The sequence below is a fragment of the Myripristis murdjan genome, chromosome 19 (genome assembly GCF_902150065.1).
Source record: "Myripristis murdjan chromosome 19, fMyrMur1.1, whole genome shotgun sequence".
NCBI lineage: Eukaryota > Metazoa > Chordata > Actinopteri > Holocentriformes > Holocentridae > Myripristis > Myripristis murdjan.
In genome coordinates this window covers 18,422,006-18,444,578 of record NC_043998.1, presented here as the reverse complement: position 1 = coordinate 18,444,578, position 22,573 = coordinate 18,422,006, and the positions used below count along the sequence as shown (strand labels likewise).

Genomic DNA, 22,573 nt, shown 5'->3' with positions numbered 1-22,573 from the left:
GGCTCTTGAAGTACATATGGATGAAATGTACTGCATTTGAGTTTCTGGAATTTCAAAGGGCATTATAACTATAGATAAAAGTGCAGATGATGCACTTCTCAGTTGTTTTCTGTCAGTCCAATTTCTGCATTGGCTTCAACAGAAAAACAGGAACGGAGGGATGAACGAATGCAGTCTACTTTTTATAGCCACAGTAGGATTATCACTGCGTCTGTGACCCGCAGACCTGTCTAATCCCTCACCCAGTTTGGTGATGCCTATCTCTTGCAGGTCCTCCCAGGTGATGTCTTTGACGATAGTGATCGAGTCGTAGCCGTTCTCACACAGTCTCTTCTGGTACTGAGGCAGTCCAATCACACTCAACCACTCCCCCAGGTCCGACTGAGAGAGAGAACAAGAGGTGGACAAAGGCAGAGAGGGGATGAGGCAGTTGAGCTGTGTCTGGTCTGAAATCAACACAATGCCACAACCATCCTGGATGATGTGCTTGCTGGACTAAAGTAGTGGGATATATGTGCCATTATTACCCAAGGGAATGCAGTTTTTTATTCCAACTAATCACTACAGCAGCTGATCTCACTGATTAACACACCCTCAAGCAGAAAGGCTGAATTAACCAGTGAAACAAGCTGCTCTTATGTAAAGATGGCAAATGGTGGGAGACCACTGGTTTTATTTTAAATTTGACAGCAAAACAAAGAAATACTGTATTTGCAACAAAGGGCACTTTACAATTTATAAATGGGAGATAAGAGATATTTTCTTACAGGAATGTAATCAGGCAGCCACTCAGGGATGCTCAGGTTGCCAATCTCTATTGAGATCTTCTTACGGTGGCCTGGTTTGGTCACTCCGATGGCTGTCAGGTCCTGAAGAACAACCACACATTTGTTCAGCCAATTATTATGACATAACACTTTCATCCACAGCATCTTGCTCTCAAACTGATGAGCAAGTGACAGTTGCCACTGCATCATCTAAGTCAGAACCACTGCCTTGTGAGGAGTCTGCCGCCTGCATTGTCTTTATTCCACTTATGCCTCAATGATGCTTCTGTAAACTAAAATTCATGTTGTTTCCACCTGTTTTATGCTGTCCTTCAGAGACATCATAAAAACATTTTGCTGGTGAATCAGTGTTGCAGCGAAAGTTTGTTTCTGATCAGTTTCATTTCAGGATATTGATAACCCTAACTCTCCCATGACTGCAGTGGCTCTGTTGGAATCGTACTCTTACCTTGAGCTTTGTTTTGGCCTTGCTCTACCCAATATGCAGAACAGCAATATATTACATATAGTCTTATCACCTTCCTCTTGATGTTATAAAATCATTACATAATGCAAGAAAACAAATGCTGGATTTTCAAGGTAGATTCTAAGTCAGCTCACTGGGGTACAATGTGGGGTGCGCATACAAAATATACATATAATATTACCTCCTATTGTGAAATACTCTCCACCCTGCTGCTACATTGTTTCTGCTGTTTACACTGTTTATTCTGTAGTTTACACTGTTTATTTTGTTTTATCTATGTATTCTTTCTTGCACTCATTATTATTTAGCTCTTGTTTTTTACACACTAGTTATATAGATTATATTTTATTTATTTAAACTGCCCCACAATTCCATCTCTGTTGGCACGGTCACTGCTTTCACCATCTCCCGTTCAGAGAATCTCTGAAAATTGTATCTTTGTTTTTGTTGGAAGAATAGCACCCTCTTCCTGTGCTGTGCCATGAAGCAATATTTGTTTGTGCTGTAAAGCAATCCAGCAAATTTCCTACCGAGAGACACACGGTGAAGAATGCAGTGAAGAGTTAAAGTTTAGTTGAATTAATTTCATTTATTGGCCACAATTATTTACATTAATTATTACCGATGTCTTGGAATTGATGTGGTTGTGATACATTTTAAAAAGCTAAAGACATAGCACCTTGAAACCACACACACATACAAACACACACCTCAGGGGTCATCCTGCTGATGGTGGGTACATCATATCCTGCATTGATGAAGTTGGATGTGTACTGCTCCAGCTGGAACTCACACAACCACTGGTAAATGGCCTCAGAGTCCTAATGACAGAGCGAAACATATAAGGCTTATCTCTCTCTCTCACACACATACACACACACATATGCGCACACCATATCTAACACACAAACTGCTCCTATTACCTCACTCACCTTGCCTTCCAGAAGCTGCTCTGGCCTGACGAAGCCTTTCTGGGGAGCGCCGTTGACCTGCCGGCGGGGACCACCTAGAAAACACACATTATCAATCCTACAGGGCGACAACCTTCGCTCTGTGTTATTGTGAGAGACTTCAGGGTCACCAAACCCTGAGGGCAAAGAAGACAACAGTGTTACAAAGCAAATGCCGAGTTACACCAAGACAAACACAGCGAATTCTCAACAGTAACCAGTGAATCAAAGCTGTACACTGAAAACAACGCCTGTTTTAAGCTAGTCGCGTGGTGTCTTATTCAGCGTCTTCATGACAAATATGTTTTATTTAAGAAGGGTTTCAAGATGCAGGACATGAGAATGCAGTCTACCTTTTCGTTTGAGAAAAACAAAGCAAAGCAACACATAACGTCCACAATAAATAAACACATGAAATACTCTTAACACAGCCCCCGTCCTTCCCTCCCCGTTCTGCTCAGGACATAGTAGATGACAATAAAGCTTGCAATGAAAGTAATAAAAGGTGAAAAGTAAAAATGGACAGTTGACAACACAAAGTGTCCACTGTGGGCTGTTTCTTAGGCAGCAGACAAAGAGTTGCCAAATCTTATTGAATTGTAACTGTCTATTGTTCAGAGAAAACCTTATGTTTTTCAAGGTGAAGGGTATTAGTCATTTCACTGAGCTACAGTTTAAAAGTGGGAACTTCCTCCTTAGCTGTAATAGGACCATAGGAAAGAAGTTCCCACTACAATTAAGTCTATTTTAGTCCAATATCTCTCTATCCTCAGTCTGAGAGTGACACTAATGGAGGAGATCTGCCTCATTTTTCACACTGCGAGGAAACATGTTGTGAAGCTTTAATTGTGATTGGTGGAGTCTGTGGATAACCCAAAATTGAATAAAACAATGCCTAAAGCTGATTTGGGTTTACACACACATTTTTAAACACTTTCACAGACTTGATCCTCTGTGTTTCTGAGATATTGGATGATTTACTTTTTACCCCACTTCTATAAATCCTAAAGTTGACCTTGAAAAGTGATGTGTGAATCATTTTTATGGATGTGCAGCACTCACTGCAAAAACACCAATGCTAATAAGTCATCTCGTCTGATATTTAGACTCTGAATAATGTATCTCAAGAAAAATATGTTGAAACAAGGCAGATCAGTTCACTGCAGTCAAGACAGACACTTGAGACATGCTTTGCAGTTGCAACAAATGAAATGACCTCAGCTTGTTTTCCATTTTTTCCCGCTTGTTTTAAGAAAATTAAGACGTTAAGACCAAATTCTAAATCGAATCACTTGCAAGGAGGGATACTGCTATTGGGTACATGGACACAGACAAGCTAATAGTGCAGACTGATTTTGTCTGTGCTGATGTCCGGGTGAGTGGTGTGCTGAGACGCTCCAGCTGAGTGAAGCTGTGTTATCTAGCTGATCTGAAAGCTCAGTGAACGCACTCATGACTCAACACACACACAGTCATGACATATTACACAGATCAGTGAAGAATGCACCTTTCTTCCCATTTTCTCCATCTTTTCTCTTTTTTTGCCCAAGGCAAAGGTTTTGATCGCTCCCGCTTTCTTTTTCTCTGACATTTGGCTCTCTTTGTCTTCCCGTCTGCCATGCATGATCTATCCTTCACTTACACCCTTCCATTTCTTTACAGTGGTCCTTATTTATGTGGCACTCTTCAAAACACAGTAACATAGCACTTAACAAAGGAGAAAAAAATATATATAACAACCCAGAATAAAGAAAAAAATCATTGTAGATCTCTCAGTAGGATACTGTTGATTCATTTTCTTTCAGTATCTCTAATTCCCTCTTTTTTGTCTATTTCTACCTTTTTTTTTTTTTAGGTCAGGGGCCCCCGTCTCCCAAGAAAGCAAAGTAGCACCTAGTGAAGAGTTATTTGGCCCCGGGGTGAGACACACTGACAAACAGAGAGAGACAAAAACTTCATCTAGTCCAGGGTCCAAAACACATTACGATTTACAAGGCTGAGGACAGAGAGAAAAATAACACATGGCTAACAAAAGACTCCCTGATCCACGTCACTATGACCTCTTTAAAATAATAATGATAATACTAATAATAAAGATCAATAAGATCAATAAGATTTCTTGAAAGTAGCTAAATATACACCAGTGCAGAAGATGATTTGACCAAGAATATCTTAAAGCAAGGTCAAATGCACTATAACTTTTTTGGATCAAGAGCCATTTTAACATGTGTCACCCACTTTTAGTGCCATTACTAACTCTAGATTGAAAATTAACCCCCTTGCCAAGATCACAACATTTTTTACTTCCCAACACCACATGATTATCAGCTTTTTTTACAGTGCAATACTCAAGTATAGAAACCCATCAATCCATCAGTCTTTCATAACATCAGTGTAGGCATCCAGAGGTTTCATAATGGTTGGTATAAGACAAAACCTCTTCAGAGATGTCTTTCCATTGTCATCCACCCTGTCCCGGTCTGCCTTCAGACTGTCTCAGTGAATGCAAACCAAAACAAAAAACAATCTCTAACGTGACTTGACTGCCCACGCAACATTTAACGTTTCGTCTCCCGTGGCAGAAATGATGAATTCCATGAACTGTGAAGAAGCGCTGACCCCCACGGCTGCAGCAGCAACGACAAAAACTCCCTGTCAAATCAATTCCTGATCCCTTACCCTTCAGCAGGAACGAGAGTGGCAGAGCTCCTGTTGTTTTGCACTTCATCTTTCTTTGTGCCTTTCTCTCACACGCTGCAGACGTCTCTTTGAGTCAAAGAATGCCTCTCTGTTTTCTTCCCTTCCTCTTCCACTTCACAGTGTTCAGTCTTCTCCCACTTTCTACTTGATTTAACAAAGATATTTTTCATTTTTTTTTTTGCCTATACCGCTTACTTTCCTGTCTCCTCCCCTCGAGCCCTCCCTCCCACTCGTAGTTTCTTCTAGTTTCTGTCTTCTCTTTCACTTTATCCCTCCTTTGCATTCACCCTGAGGTCAACACTGATCCTTGTCACTTCTTCACGTTGAACAGCTGAGAGCTCTTTGGAAAGTCGTTACTCAGCAGAAACCCCTGAAGTTCAGAGAGTACCTTCTCTAGGATTTTTTTTTCATGCCTGCCGCTTATATCTGACAATGCACACAGACACAGACACATCACACATGCAAAGACTTCTTTCTTTCAAAGGCAGAAATTGTTGGCTCTTGCTGTTCCTTTAGAGAAGTGATCTGGTGCTTTTATGGGCTGTGCTTTTAGGAGAAGCACGAGGTTTTATTGGTTTCAGTGGCGAGGTGAGGTAGGCAGATTCTCTCTCCTTCTGTCTCATTTCCTTTCAGTCCTACAGCAAAACCTCTCAGAGTGCAGGGCAGGTGGAAGACTGCTGTGTTTTTGCAGTGGCAACATAATGAGATTGTCATACAAAACACAAAAGGCAGGGTAGTGGTGTTTAAAATTGATGGATGAACATAATTCTCTCATACACTTCACTTGTACACTTCACAATATACTCTCAATATACTCTGTGATGCAGTGGGAAATACCTTTTCTCTTCTAAGTCCCTATCATATGCCAAAGATCACAGTAATACTACTTCTTATAATGTTTACTAGGAATTTAAGTCTTTTTTTTTTTTTTAGGTAAAGTCAGCTCATTTGGGTTTAGCCTTCATTATGTCACTGTTTAGTTTGCATTAACAGAGTTTCAAGACAGAGCGACACACATATTGACCCTTCAAGGCAGATCATGGAGTCTGAAAAAGGAGAGCCCACAACTTGATGTGGTAAAGAATGATGAATGCCATTTAATTCTCAAAGTCATCATAATCTAAAACATAAGGGCATTTAACTCCATTATTTATATTTTGGGGTACATTTGACATTAAAAAATTGTGCCTGAGAGACATTTAAAAATGTTGCATTAATGCCAGAGGTTATCCAGAGCTCAGGCTATGAACCTGACAGGTTTTATCCTCAGCCCTATTCTTTACATTAGGAAAACAAAGGGGTGTGCCCTCCCCTTTGAAACTGCATAGTCTGCCTCTCAAAAGAAAAATAAGAGGAGCTAGGACAGCTACTGCATTTTCTGTTTGACAATCACAGACAGAAAATACAGAAAGAGAGATAAACACAAGAGGAAGAAGAAGAGGGGTGACGCTGATTTTGCTGACTAACCTGTGGACCCGTCTGCCTGTTTGCTGTCTGTTCCTGCAGTGTGGAGATGGTCTGCGGATTCACCAGCAGAGGGAAGCAACTTTACACAGAAAAACACAGAAAAAGAAACAGCGCAGTTAATACTGTGGTGCACCTGAATCACAGGAGCACGATGGCCTCACTTTCAATGGATAACCAACACATTCTGTAGATGTAATGTTGTTTAATGAGACTTATACTGCAGCCACTAGTATTTTACTCCAGTGTAAGGTCTTCAAATGCCACATTTCTTCAAACAAGTAACTGATTGTCATTTTATCCATACTGGTGGAAGGGCCTGCCTTATTCCAACTTGTTTCAAGATGTTGACCCTTGTTTCTTCAGGATCCTTAAATCAAAGAATCCTGCCTTTTTTAGGACAAGAAAGTCATCTGAATCTGAATCTGAATCTGCTTTAGAATCAAGTGGAATTATCAAGTCATTCCACTAACTTCACAAAATATTACATTTTAAGACTCAGTATGAGGCTAAATGGACGTCTTTTTACTGCGTTTTTAGGCCTCAAGAATGTCTTGATGAGAAGGTCATAAATACAGTGAATAATTTACGTTCACAACAAATGCAAGGCCTGCACTTATTTGCAATAGATCCCAATGTTTATTCAGCAGATCTAACCTTCCCCGTGTCAGTGTTGTGGCGTGACTGAATCCCGTTCTGTTTTTGGCCACTCTCCGAGCTCTGGCCGCTGCCGGCACTACGACTGCTGCCCACACTGCCGGCACTTCCAACACTGTTTCTATCACCTGAGAGAGAGAAACATTGAAAACACAGAGAGAGAGAGAGAGAGAGAGAGAGGGAGAGAGGGAGAGAGCAACAAAACGAAAAAAAAGTGAGACTTGGGAATTTGAGATTTGGGAGTTCAGGAGTGGAAGCGAGAAGAGGAGCGGGTAACCGGCGGTGTGTAGTCTGAGCACACAGCAAAAACGACCATCTTAACAAATCTTTTAGTCACCTATTCAATCTTTCATTTTATTTTTCTTCACATGTATGAAAAAATCTGCCCACGAGGTGAGTGCAGATTTATTCACAAACTGTAAGAAAAATAAATCCTTAAAACTTATACTAGATACTAGATTACATGACTTATTAAGAAAAAATACTTTTTTCTTAATAAGTCATTAAGAACAGCCATTACAGGCTTTGGGCGGGGAGTCAGGCACACCGGTGAGCTGCAGACACACTGCAGACGGCACCAGGCCAGGAGAAACACGGGGATAAAAGATGTTTCCAGGCGGTCTAAGGGAGTAGTGACACTTACCATCATATGGTGCTGCGAGGCAATTAGGGATCATTAGGCTTTTAGGGTGAATGGTGGGGTGGGGTGGGCTTTGGGCTGAGCTGGGATTTGCAAGGCAACACCGTAGGCAAGGTCAGTACTTTGGGATATAGAGGGATAAACACAGGGATTGGGAATGACCCTCCTGCAAGGCGGGGGGAGATTTGGGGTGTGCAGGGTAGAGAGATAACAGAACAGAGACTGTTTATCTTGATGAATGGGTTCAAATCTTGGAGACCCTCATTTAAAAAAAAAAAAAAAAAAGGTCTATCTATACTGCTCTTCCAAAAAAAATCACCTGTCAATCAGTGTGGGTGATACTGTTCCATGTTTCCTTGGATTTTCTGTTAACATCGCTTTTGAACTGCAACAGGTTGTGCTCCTCTCTTTGTCTATCTGCCAATGGTGCCTATTGCTACACAGTTCTTCTATTTATTGTAATCAAACCAGAAATTTAAAACATGTCGCTTCCTGTGCAGCGGGAAAGAGCTACCACACAGGGTGTTGCAAAAGATTTCATGAAGTGGCTGTAGCTTTAATTACTGTAGTGATATATCAATCATAAATAAGAAGAAAATAGGAGAATTAAATACCATAATGTATATTTAAGCATACAACGTTGTTATGGATTATTCGTTTCCATCATGCATCAAACAAAAACACAGAGAAAATGCTTCTGGCATATAACACAATAAACACGCTGCCCAAAAAACAAAAATGCAGGTGTAACACTGAAAGGCTGCAGAGTAAAGGTGGCTCTTAAGTCACACATGGGTGAATTTTTGGGCATGCTAGGTGCAATTTGCCAGCAACGGGCAATTTCTATGAATATTAACTGACAGTTGTGGCAGTAATAAAGTAACAATTTAATCATTGTATTTAGGTTATGCAAAGAAATTCAATAATGTGCATTTTAGGCTTATGTACGAAGAATATTCTATTCTATTGGCAGCCAGCACATGGCTACCTGGATTAAATGTATAAACTGTATTTAATGAAATGTAATACATTTATAAAAAGAAACACAGCTATTACTGCCTAGATGTTTAATATTTATAACAGCTGTGGTTAATATAGGATTATTAGATTAGCTATCCAACATTTATGCTCAAATTACAGGCCATGAGAACTAGGCCTATTTGTGCATAAATTTATTTCTATGTTTGCTTTACAGTCATAACAGGGCAAATCACAGAACCTGGTCAGGCTGACCAATTTTCTTGTCTCTGACTGGTTGATGTTGAAACACTGCCGGCAAGGCTCTCTGATCAAGTTTGACTAGATTTCCAACTCAAAAATTGTTTTGAGTGACAAAATATTTCTAGAAAATTTTGCCCTAAAAATTTGCCCGTGTACAATCAGCTGACAGGTGTTCCACAGTCTAAGGGATGCAAAAGCAGTGGGCTGATTATTGTCCATGGGACAGAGCCTGCTGGGAGTTGAACTGAGGACTCATTAGATTGGGATTGACAGTCGACTGGTGGGTGGATTAGACTCTTCACGTCACACACTGAATCTCGAGGGGGGTGGGGCGGGGCATTACAGGCACACACACAGGGCTGGGAGCTGGTCTGCAGGGTTCACACAAGGTGAGGGTGGAGGGTGCTAGGGGCCACACCACACACTCTTACCAGTGGGAGAGCTCCTGAGGACCCAAATGTCCTGAGTAGGGCTAGCAGGACTAGCTGGGGCTGACAGCTGACTGCCAGGTGGAGCACCTAACAAACACACACACACTTTAGCCAGATCGAGTACCTAATGAACACCCACACACTGTGTGCTCCACACAAACTTTAGCCAGGAGTTGACCTATCAAGCTGACATTTAGGATCGCTGCGGGCACCACAGAGCAGCGCAGAGCCCGGAGGGCTGACCGAGGAGAGACTGGGATCAGGGGGCCGGCTGGGAGGGACGGGGTGAATCAAGTCCACAGAGGCTGGAAGGGAACGCTCTCAGAAGGAGCTGAACATCTCACAGGTAAGAAAGGGAAGTCTCTGGCAAATATCCAAAATGTGCTTGTGTATGTTTGTGTGTGTGTGTGTGTGTGTACCTGCATGTTCATAGCCAAGGGTGTAAGAGTCATCAGTCTGAGGGGCGGGGCCGAGGCTTGAGGGAGGAGCTCTGGACAGAAGGTGTTGTCGTTGGCAAGGTAACGAGGCTTGGCGGACAAGCGTGCCCCCTAAGGTCAGGGAAACAGGTTCGGGGTGAGGCAGACATGCATGAGTGAGGGAATGCAGTTTGCGTACATGCATAGGTGCTTGTGTGTTTGTGTGTGCGTGTCAGTGTGTGTGAATGCACAGGCATGGGCGTCTGCAGGTGCTGTAAGACGGCAGCTGAAAACCACTTTTCTGCTGCTGCAGAAGTGAAATCTTGCGAGTACGTTATGAACTTCATCATCCATTCCATTCACTGAATAGATCTAACAAGAGGGCAAATTCAGTTTAAATCCCTTCTGCTGTTACATAAGGGGCTGCTGAATGGGAGTGTAAGATCACCAGCACTGCTGAGAGGGCTTACTTTGCCTTTGTGTGTGTCGGTCCACGGTTGCTGACACCGTTGACATTATCATTGAGTACAGACACACACACACACACACTCACGCACTCTGCTGAGTTTGCCTCTTGTGCAAAGGACCTGTCAACGACTCTGGGCTTTAAATCGAACTCTCTTTCTCTTGTCTCTCTTTCCTCAAGCATGAGGAAACCCAGATACACACGCGCACACACACACATTCATACACATACACTGCACACAATATTCCAACGTAGACTGTAAGGGCTTTAGCACTGAGCTGACACTTCCCAATCTGGCCATAGTAATCCTATTAATGTCTGTGTGAGTGTGTGTTTGAGAGTGTAACCCAGCTTGTTGGGGGCCTGGAAATGAAAGTGCAGTGTTTTAGGTAGGGTGCAGTGTGTGTCTAGATCTGTGACCTCTTACCGTGCTCTCCCTGCTGCTTGAATGTCAGTGAGTGTCTATAACTGCAAAACGGGCACAGAAATCATATTCCTTTTGTTCAAGGGAATTGAATTACAAGGTCTGCAAGCATGCTGAATTTGCCTGTGACCACACATGCTGACAGGACAGAGAACCTGCTGGTGCACAAGTGTGAAGGCATGGTCTTAACCCAGGAATACCCACTGCCCTAGGCAAAGAGATCCACTTTAACACTGCTCTAGGTCAGCTCAGTCCTGAGATCCATTATTAACCCTGCAGAGCCTATCTAGCCCCGGGCTTTGGGTCCAGGGGAACGTCTTTACAAATTGGGGGAATGTTTTACTTCAAAAGGTGCAGTTAAGGCGCTAAATAGAATGGTCAGAGAATGATTTTTGATCTCAATGTGGCATTTTAATCATATTTTTTTTTTTCTGTTTTCCAAATCAAATGGAAAGCAGCAACTTGTAGGGGGCTCAATATGTCATGGGGCAATTATATGTTATTAATGGAATGGCATTAAACTGAATGTAATTTTCAGATGCTGATGGTTTATATTGTAGGTTTTAAAGTTTAGTTATGCTTCAAATGATCTTATAATCTGCTTGTAACGAGAAGTGTGGTACTTAGCTCCCAATCTAAGTGTTCATTAGTCTGAGGTAAAAAGGGCTGTAGGGTAGCCTTTTCAGCCCCAGGGTAATTGGAGTGTAGAAATCCCTGATATGATTAGATATGTATATATGCATATTACTCACAATGTGTCAACAAATGTCTGCATGCATGCATGGTTTGTGTGCAAGCTTCTTATCTCTCTACCCGCTCTCCTGCTGAGGACCTCCACCACTGACGGAGGGAAGAAGCCAACCCGGTCCGTCCCCCGCTGGGTGTCATGGATGTGACCTTTCCACCGGCCGTCCGAGTGCTGCTCCAGGACCTGAAACCAACCAATCACATGGAAACTTTGCCTAAACTGTGTTGTCATAAAAGAGCACGCTGATGAATGAGGGTTTGAATGATTCAGTCTCAGATTTACACCAGATAGGAAGACAAAATGGTACACGTCAAACAGAGATGGGATCAAGTCACCCATGTGCAAGTCTCAAGTAAGTCTCAAGTCTTAACCTTCAAGTCTCAAGTAAGTCCCAAGTAATTTTTTCTTGGGCAAGTCAAGTCAAGTCACAGGTTATATCAAGTCAAGTCCAAGTCAAGTCACATTATTACAATCTTACCTGCAGAATCCGGTCTCAATAAAGAGAGAATATAAGATATTAGTAACTGATTGACAGGGTCGTCATCCAATCATTACAACACCATTCCCAGTGTGCACTCGTATATCGGGTAATATTCCAGGCTATAGATATGTATTTTATATTTTATATTCAAACTGAAAACATGAAATGAACAACAATCAAGTCATTCAAGTCATCGTGTCTCAAGTCGAGTCAAGTCCCGAGTCTTAAACTTCCAAGTCCAAGTCAAGTCTCAAGTTTTTTATTTTTTGTCAAGTCAAGTCACAAGTCATTAAAACAGCGACTCAAGTCGACTTGAGTCCAAGTCGCAATGACTCAAGTCCCCATCTTTGACGTCAAAGTCGCTAATTTTAAGCATGATGGCTGTGTGATGAGTTTTGTATTATTATTACTTTTTATTAGTAGTAATAGCAGTACTTTATTTGTCAAATCACTTTCTCAATAAAGTTGCAAAATCCTGAACATTAAAATATTCCTCCTACACTATCAACATGGGAAAACTTTAACAACTGACAAACAAACAAACAATGCATTTGGTTATTTCTCTTTGGCCTATGTTGAGCCAGGTATACTAAATCAATATAATTCAGCTGGAACACTGCAGAAAAAAAAAAAAAAAAAAAAAAAAAAAAACTTGCTTTGCCCACATTTTACCCTGTCAACTGTATGTCAACTTTAAGTATGCATGTCAGCTCTTATGTGACTCCTCAAGGCATGCTTTTAAGACCATAATGAGAGAGCCAATGAGCTGGAAATACACAGTCTATGCTGTGAGTGTTAACAAAATGCCTGGAGAGGACGAAAACAAACACCTCTGCCTTCAGACGGGATGGAGCAGCCCAATGTGCGAGTTCAAACAGGAGTCTGAGGTGACAGGATGGCTCGTATGAAGATATTAAAACACACACACACACAGTCAGTCAGAGCTAAGTATACAAACACAAACACACAATTACGCACACGCAGGAATGAATGCGTGCACGGTGTGTGAATGAGCGAATAAGTCGGTAATGAGAGAGCTGACAGGAGCAAGTTTCTGCCTGCTTCTCTGCTGTGGTCTCTCTTTCAGGGTACACCAAATTACTCTGCAACATCCCACACAAATCCTAACAACAAGAGTTACTTCCCCAGAGCCTTCTTCACATAATCCTTACATTGCCTTTGTTTCCCCTTCCACTGAAAAAGACAGATTGAAGTTGCTTCCACCAGGTATAAAAAGACTTGCATTTGAATTGATTTTAGCTGTCAAGAAAAACGTATGGGGGAAAGTCACTGTGTAATCCCGATATCGGCAAACAAACAGTTAGACAAACAGATAAACAGTTAGCACACACTGCGCACATTTTGAAAAACACTATTCACTTGTGCAACTAGTTACTGTTCACAACAAACCTTTTCTAATCCCAACTCTGACTCACTTAGGTGTAGGCCTTAAAAAAATACACCAAATGTTTTGGTAGATTGTGATGAGAACACAAATACGAAAATTCTTCCCCGGCAGATCATTCAGTTTGAAGCTCCATTCTGTAACATACACTATAATAGCAGAAGGCTGGTACGATTTTAAAAGTGAGGGGAAAAAACTATTCAAGCAACAAAAAAAATTACTGGGGCAGATGAATATGTTAGTTTCAAAAATAAACTTGGCTGCATCACCATGGGGCACCAGAGTGAATGATCTGCCAGGGACACATGGATGATTTTGGTGTCTTCTCATCACATAAGATGACCAATGGACCGATCTCCCTGAAACATGTTGTGCTCCTTTAAAGCAGCATGTGTAATTAAGACACTTGTATTGCAATGTTAAAAACACAATTAACTAAAGGCAAACGGATAGCCTGAAGAAAAAGAAAGTCTAAATTCTGTGGGTCTTAATGGAGGATTGGGAGCCACTGCTGATAATTTAGCCCCAGGACACAGAGCATGAGTGTGACAGAGTCACTGAGTTTATTGGAGTGCAACAACTCAACCAAAAACAAGAGTGCTGGGGAATGAAGCCATGACTTATAGCACAGCAACTATAGGTGTTTTTTTTGTTGTTGTTCTCAGCACAAGAGCATATAGAAAAACATGTACCATAACGAGATCTCCAGCCCGGAGGTTGAGGGCGGTGGGGTCGTGGAGGTTCCAGTAGTCTTTCACCGCTCTGACCTGGAGAGAACTTGAAGCTTCTGCACAGAACCACAAAGACAAATTATGTAAATCCACATCATTTGGAAGCATGGATATCTTACATTTTTTCTTTCTACCACCCTTTCTCTACCATTTAGCAAACCCACCGCTCTTACATCCCGTGCCTCTGTTTCAGCCTGAAACCTAAATCTCATAATATCACTAATAAAGTGTCAAAAATGAAAATTGAAACAGCAAAACAGAGCTACCTACCTCTCAGCAGTTGTTTGATTTCCTTGCTGGCTGTGGAGGTGGTGAACTGGTTGACGATGTCCAGAGCTGTCTGATTGTATGTGTTGCGTATATTCACATTGATGCCCGCCTGGAGGAAAACACACACACACACACACACACACACACACACACACAGTGAGATTATTGCTAGTGAGATGTGCTTTTAAAATAACAACCTCCCTCTCCTGCAGCTCTGCAGAAACGCCTCCCTTCTGTATTAAAGAATAATACTGAACAAGGCATCTATCTGTTGAAAAGTAGTGTTTCCCTTTAATTTGCAAAGCTGTATGTGAAACAGACTAAAACTTAACACTGCACTTTAAAATTAATTTTCAACATATGTTTAAACCCATGTACCGGTTTTCTATATACATCAGGTATTATGATAATTACAATCATAATCAAAATTATTTTCTTAAAAATTAGAGGTCCCTTTCTGACTGCAACATGTCAGTATGTTTTTATTATTCATTGTAATGATGATGACAAGAGAAATCATTTGTGTGTGGGAGGATTTTCCTCCACAGCTTCTGAGTGTAAGTCTTTAAAACCTGTAATGAAACCTGCCTTAAGAGGCGGCCAAATCCTAAAAGAATTTCATTAGTATGGCTTTCAAATGAGCTTTAATGCCACATGATGGCGTAAATGCTGATGGGTCTTGCACCATGACATGGGTGCAGTTTGGAGGGAGCACTCAAGGCTCGTATTATTTTAACTTATTTAAAGCTTCAAGACAATTCTTTTACATTCGCCCTCAACACAGGTACAACCCCCCTCCTGGTTAGGTTCATGTTGTCGTTGCTCACATCAAGTAGCAGCCGCACTACTTCAGTCTTGCCGTAGAGGGCAGCCTCGTGCAGGGAGGTCCCGGCTTTGGTGGCTCGGTTGATGTCAATACCAGCTTTGAGCAGCAAGCTTGGAAATCAAATCACAAACACTCGTATTAATCTGCAGGCAACGCTCGGAAACAGATCCATCCATTCAACTGTTACAGGCATCTGCAACATCTCATTAAGTCATATGCCCCCTACCCGTCCACCCACACACACACACACAGACACATACACACACACACACACACACACACACACACACACACACACACACACACACAAACTAACAAATCTCTCTCTCTGGCTCTTTGAGAGGTCCAGATGCCGGAATGCTGATGGCAACTCATCCAGACAGCGGTGCAGGAGGGAGTCTTGGGATCACTATTAGAAGATTGAGTCAGTTTTGAGGATGGAAATAACACCGAACCGCTGCTCTAGGTAATTAGCTGGGTTCATGTGCAGTGTTTAGACAGTCCAAGCACTTTCTGACAGCCCACTAGATGAAGGTAGCTTGGCTGTTATATCACGAGCTACAGTGTGTTTTCCTCCAACCGTCAAGGCAATGCGTTAAACAGATGAAATGAAACTTCAGAAAAAATGAGGAGCAATTTGAGTTTTTCTGTTTTAGTCCAGTAATTTTAGGCCAAAATTGGGGTCAACCTAGGACAATTGCAAGAGAAGCAAACTCAACTGATTATGTATCCTCAGTTTGTCCCGAGTGAGGGGAAAAAAAGTCTCAAGAAATCCCATTGGTGCAAAGTTTTGAAAATCACCTATATATGACTATATAATACCAAAAAACACCCTTTGTAACACACAGGTGAATGGGGTTCAAAATTTTACTTTCGGATATCACTATAAAAATTGACAAGTTGATTACACACACAAAGACAAGAAAAAAAGTCAATTACAAGTTCTTTGAATTATTCTGTTTACACATGCATATCACACATTATCTGATTTGATATGCGCTAATAAGGAATATAAGGAATAAATGCCAGAACAGATATTTAAATTAATTCTCTTTTATATAGTAACCTTTTAATTCAAGGTCACTATATATATATGGTAACCTTTTAATTCACTGTTTGAATATCTGTTCTGGCATTTATTCCTTATATTCCTTATTAGCCCATATCAAATCAGATAATGTGTGATATGCATGTGTAAACAGAATAATTCAAAGAACTTGTAATTGACTTTTTTTCTTGTCTTTGTGTGTGTAATCAACTTGTGAATTTTTATAGTGATATCTGAAAGTAAAATTTTGAACCCCTTTCACCTGTGTGTTTAAAAAGGGTGTTTTTTTGGTATTATATGGTCATATATAGGTGATTTTCAAAACTTTCCACCAATGGGATTTCTTGGGACTTTTTTTCCCTCACTCAGGACAAACTGAGGATACAAAATCAGTTGAGTTTGCTTCTCTTGCAATTTGTCCTAGGTTTTTTCATAAAATGACTGGACTATTTAGGGAGTTCAGGTGAAAAGAGGCTTCCAAAAGGCAGAACTACATCTAAAAAATAAATAAATAAATAAATAAAACATCCAGCAGAACAGCTATTAATAATCTTTCAACAATTGATTAGTATCAGGTAAGTGGCTCTCCGTTACTGAGTCAATATCAGTATAGAGTGCCATTGAGACTTCCCAATGTCACACAAAAAAAGATGAGATTTTCCACTGAACTCCATATCCATTGTATAAAGTAGACCTTAAGCTGTTAGAAATGCATGTTGGTCAAGCTCCTGCACCTTTTATAAATTGACTGCAAGCATAGCGAATTGCAAAATGTGTCCACCCTGTCATGGGACAATTTCTAAATAGAGTAAATATGTTCTAATCATATTGATTACAAAATGTACATTTTCAGAAAGGTATTTGGTCCCTCGTTCAGGAATATATTTTGTATTTTGTATATATATAGTTTGTATATGTAAAATCTGTGAAAGTTGTACTTTCTTTTCTGAATAAACTCTATAAATAAAGGTATCTGGTCAAACTTTGAAATAATACTGTTTGGCCCTAATCTCTTCAGAGCAAAATCACACAAAAGGTTTTGATAACTTGTGAAAATAATTATTTATTCACGTAAAACATGAACACGACGGGGTGGACAATGACATGACGGGGTGGACCTTGGCATGACAGGGTGGACAATAGTGAAGTGCCTCATATATATTTAAAGGAAACAATGTTACGGTTTTGTCAACAAATGTTATTTGTCAAAACATGACTTTTTTCACCTACTGTATTTTGAATTGTGCACAGGTAGGCTACATCTGGAAATGACACTCAACAACAGCAAAAATAAATAAATAAAACCTTGAACTAGACGAAAAAAACAAGATTAATATAAACAAAACAAAAACATGTTGGTCCCTAAATGTAGGCCTATCACAAAAAAACACTGAAAAACTTATAAAACTGTTATAAAACTAGACTTGATGACGGGGTGGACAATGACAGGGTGGACGTTTTTGGCTGAAGTTTGCATTTAATGAGCACATGTTGGGCCATTAGCTAGCAACATGTATCCGTTAGGAAGGTGACTCTGTATACTTTAACAAACATATTTTGAATTTCTGAAAAGCATTTATATAGATTCATTTTTTGCAATGACAGGGTGGACACATTAAGATTGAACACATTCAAGTTCAATCATAAAATGATGAAAATGTCAAAATATAAATGTTTATATGTACTCTCTCTGCAGGAGCTATTCTTCACTCCATTTGTAAAAGACAAAGCAGTGGTAGTGATGTCACTGATTACAGCAGGTGGTCTCTTTTAGTGGCAGTAACCACCTAATGACGGGGTGGACAGCAAATCTAGGGACACATGCAAAACATTTATTATTATTATGAAATTAGACCATAAATGATCCAATTGACTCATTTTATTCAAGTACTTGATGAGAGCAACAAGAGCATGTAAAAGGTTTGTACATTGTATATCATTTATCTACTTATTTCACTCAGTGAAGTTAGTAGAGAGGAGTTTGGGACATGGCAAAATCACATGCATCTAATCATAGAACATTTTTTTTAAATATGAAAAACACCCTTTTAAAGATGTATCTCTGTACCAATGTGTGTTTAGATGTTTGGCCATTTATAATAAACCCTCAGAGTTTTGTTATTTTGCAAATTTTTCATGAAAAGTGAGTGATTTCTGCCCGAGACACCAAATGGTACCCTATATTGATATTGACTCTACTGGTAATATTTTAATGAACCAACTGACATGAACAGCAGCGTAAACACAGGTGTTACTAATGAAATTAATTAAGCCTCAGTTCAGGTCTCACTGAGCCATGGTCCTGCTATTACTCGTGTTGGCTCATACTTAAATTAAACACAACTTTAATTAATATCATTAGTGACACCAGTGTGTTTACCTGCTATTTCATGTCAACATGGCTAATGTGGAAAATAGGTCTACTGACAATAAACATTACTAGGTCAACTTTTGTGCAATACTCAAGAAAGTATATCCACATTTTAACTTCCCATTCAGGTTCTCAAATATATACTTGTCACATTTTGAACAGTAAAACTTGGTTGGATGCAGCTACTCTTGTTCTGACTTTGTTATTTTTTATAGGGATTGATGAGAGCTGGGATACTGTATTTGTGTGGGAACATCAGGCCAGTAGGGCTTGTGAGACGAGAATGTTGCTGACAAATACCCATGACTAGATGGGATCACACCAAGTGGGACACAATTGGGGGGGGTCAGACAGACAGAGGAAATGCTCAAAGAGACGGAAAGGGGAAAAAAGAGCCTGAAGCGCACCTATTGTATCCAGCAGATTCTTCCTTCGCTCAGCAGCAACACAGAGCTTTTAATCACGTTGGGCTCCAAGCGTGAGAAAGGCTGAACGCCTGAAACCGGTGTCAGAGCTTACACTCTTCCTTTCTGTCCTGCTGATAAGCAGCAGGTTTACACTCAACACGCTGTCTCCGTTCTCACATGTCATGAAGAAAAACTGCTGCATGTAAAATACATGCAAGTGCAGGGCGTACAAGGGCAGAGGTGGTCAATGTGGGGTCCAGGGATCCCCAAGTGGTCCTTCAGGAGGTTCAGATCTCATGAGAAACAATCCCAGAAAGAGAATGTTTAAAGGTGACTATTCTGAACGTAGGTGGCACAATTACGTATGCACCGTTAAATAATTTAATACCACATCAAAAATCATTCTAAAAGGGGTCACTGTGACAATGTTTTATAAGACTGAGCTCTGTGTCTTGATGTGTGTCTATTCAGGGGTCAGTAACATGGAAATGTTTGAGAAGTCTAGTATCAGTGAACCAGAGAACTGCACTCGCTATACAGAAAGTAGACACAATAAGACATCCTGCAGCATGAGTATGGGAGTCTTGGAGGAGAGGCGTAAATCCTTTAGTTCCCAGCCAAAGTTCTGCTGAGGAAACTCAGAGTAAACTCTTGTGCTGATGCAGTATAGATTTTTTTTCTGTTTCCTTGTCTACTATTCTACATTCCAGGTCAGGAGGATGGGAACCTAATGACTTAGGGAGGATGGGAATCATTATCTAGCATGTCTAAAAAGCAGGGTGGAGCTACTTGGCTGTGTACACACATACCTACAGGACGTGCTGACAGAAAACACATTTACACAGTGAACAGTGTCTGAAGAGTCTGCAGTTACAGGGACAACATTGTATAGATTTTCCTGGTGGAAGTGGAAATCGAGCCATTCCCTTAACATACAGGCTTAACTTCCCGGGGCTATGTGAATGGGTAAAGTTATTCTGTAAAACCACAAAACCAGCAGCAACTCCCACAGCAAATTACAGACACCTGGGCAGCAGAAATGTTTTGTTAATATGGATATACTTTGAAAATAGTATTCTGTTTCTATTGTAGCAGTATGGTAGTCACGGCAACAGTGGTACTAGCGATAACTCTAGTAGTACCGTATTGACCCGAATAAAAGACGACCCTGATTTTAAGACGACCCCTCTTTTTCAAGACCCTTTTTTGGAAAAATACTTTTTATATGGACATTCTGCCAGGAGCGGACTTACCATTAGGCAAAACTAGGCGGTGGCCTAGGGCCCCAAGTTCCTGAGGGCCCCATAAAACTCCTCATACACTTATGGTTAATACAGTTATTACTTATTTGCGCACATTAATTATGTTTTTGATTAAAATACTTTTGCTAAAATGCCAGCAGAATGCTTATCGTATTATGTGTGTCTCGGGGCCCCTGTTTTGTGTGTTGTCCTCTCATCTCAGAGGGCCCCATGCCTGCCTTTGCCTTGGGTCCCAAATTTCTTAAATCTGCCACTGCATTCTGCAACACCAGCCCATGCTAGCTTTGAACTCAGTGCGGGGTATTTTGAGCTCTGTGGCAACTTCAAGTGCTTTTTGCTGCATCACAGCCCTCGTAACGGGCAGTCCTTCACTACGTTTCTCATTCACAAAATTGCACACCCTCCTGTCAGTCTCGTTGAATCGACCAGTTTTTGGACCACGAAAAGCCCTTCTCTGGCTGTGGGCATTTTTTTTTTTTTTTTAGCTCTTCTTTCTGAGACCGCCACCGTCTCACATTGCACTCAGGGCCAGGGTTAAGGGATGTTTATTTACCTTGACAGTTTCGGAGGTAACTTCAGAAAGCGTCCAACTGACAGCCGGAGCGGCATGTCAGCTGGCTGCTACATTCAACCGGGTAATCGCACTTCGCATTAAACGATTTTGCGGAGGCAGGAGGAAAGTTGCATGATTTACGTTGTATCCACGTTCGCGCGCTGCGTGCGTGACCGTTCATGTGCTCGTGCATGAACGCCCGTACCGTGCTGGAGCACACCCCTTCCAACCGTGCCAGAGCGGGGGAAGTGTACACATTCAAGCATGGAACATATGCAAGTACAATACATGTGTATTTGCTTAGACCCCCAATATAAGACGAGGGCGTTTTTTCAGGGCATTTTCAATGGAAAAAATATCGTCTTATATTCAGATCAATACGGTAGTTCATATTTTTAATCTGTCATTCTTTGTTTAATTTGTGTTTTTTTAACTTTCCTTTATTGATTAAGGGAACCGTGAATTCCGATGTGCACCTGTCTGTGTACCTGTGCAAGAGGCAAATAAAGTCTCTTGAGCTTTGAGTCTTGAGTAATGAGTAGCAGCTGTAACGGCAACAGTGGTAGTAGCAGTAGTAGTAGTAATAGTAATGGTAGAGGCACTAATAGTAGTAGCAGTATTCAAGAAAGGGTATGACTTTACAATGAAAGTATTCTTATAAAGGGTTTATGAATGGTTTAGAATTAGGTTGTAAACACTTTATAAATCATTATAAATCAATTGTATTATTATATTCAGCAGTCGTGGTATTAGCAGATTACCAAGGTATAGTACAAAACACTGTAGTTTAGGCGGATGAGAGCTGCCAGGAAGCTGGAGGGGTAGAAATCACACACACACACACACACACACACACACACACACACACACACACACACAAACATACACACACACACAAGACGACTGCTGTACCCCGTTCTCACAGCCCCTCACCTGATGATGTCTTTGTGTCCGTTCCTGGCGGCCAGGTGGAGGGGGGTGGTGGAGGCTGACTCTGAGCCGTCGCGCCCTCCCTCGCCCTCTAACAGGGCTGCCACCATGTTACTGCTCAGCAGCAACTGGGCCACCTGGAGAGGAGACAAACGACGGGGAGACGGGAGAAGAGTGAGACGTGAGAACATGAGAGAGTGGCAGAATCAGGGCAACAATTACAGCATTAATGATATAATTATACACAGAGTCACGCTAAACGCTGATGATATGGTAAAAATACACTGAATGAAATGCATCATATACCATGGTGCTTTATATATGGGGTCGTGCTAGTACACAGAAACTCATCCCCTGCCCAGCAACTGTCTAAAGATACCCCAGCCTCTAGAACAAGCACTACACACACACACACACACACACACACACATTAACACAGACATGCACAGTCCCTGAGTCAAAGCAAAGCCCAAAGCCTGCTATTCTCGCCGAGTAAACTGCAAACTCAGACCAGACGAGAGAAAATTTGACTGGCATGGGAAGTGTCTGCGTATGTGTGTGTGTGCGTGTGTGTGTGTTGATGTGTGTGTGTGTGCTCTAATTCTGAATTACAGGGCCAGCTATACGTTTCACAACCAGGCTTATCCAAAGATGTGACAGAGAAACAGTGAAACACACTGCAATGTGCAATCCTTTTAAGTTTACAGTGTAAGAGTGGATGCTTGTATGTGTGTGTGTGTGTGTGTGTGTGTGTGTGTGTGTCCAGAAGGAGATGCTCAAGCTTATTTTCTTTTTAGCCTCAAACAAGCTTATTTTAGCTGGGCTAGTTAATCTAAGCTATGGTCGATGTTTGACACAGGCCCTGCCTAGCTATCCATCATACATGCCCTTGTTAGATACAGATGAACACACAAAAAA

General features: G+C 41.1%; 1 protein-coding gene across 3 annotated transcripts in view; it reads right to left on the bottom strand.

Moving 5' to 3' along the window:
• The window catches only part of LOC115377953 (CASK interacting protein 2), a 62,920-nt gene that overhangs the window by 5,679 nt on the left and 34,668 nt on the right, over positions 1-22,573 (bottom strand). The window contains exons 7-19 of one of the 3 annotated variants that reach the window (XM_030078036.1): positions 21,659-21,792; positions 15,086-15,194; positions 14,259-14,367; positions 13,950-14,044; positions 11,437-11,554; positions 9,737-9,865; positions 9,318-9,404; positions 7,026-7,153; positions 6,372-6,450; positions 2,187-2,260; positions 1,965-2,075; positions 768-869; positions 243-381 (exon numbers count right to left, since the gene is read on the bottom strand). In XM_030078036.1, the coding sequence (XP_029933896.1) occupies positions 243-381; positions 768-869; positions 1,965-2,075; positions 2,187-2,260; positions 6,372-6,450; positions 7,026-7,153; positions 9,318-9,404; positions 9,737-9,865; positions 11,437-11,554; positions 13,950-14,044; positions 14,259-14,367; positions 15,086-15,194; positions 21,659-21,792 (1,414 nt within the window). The remainder of the gene's footprint in view (positions 1-242; positions 382-767; positions 870-1,964; positions 2,076-2,186; positions 2,261-6,371; positions 6,451-7,025; positions 7,154-9,317; positions 9,405-9,736; positions 9,866-11,436; positions 11,555-13,949; positions 14,045-14,258; positions 14,368-15,085; positions 15,195-21,658; positions 21,793-22,573) is intronic. The other 2 variants (XM_030078037.1, XM_030078038.1) reach the window with 2 other exon arrangements.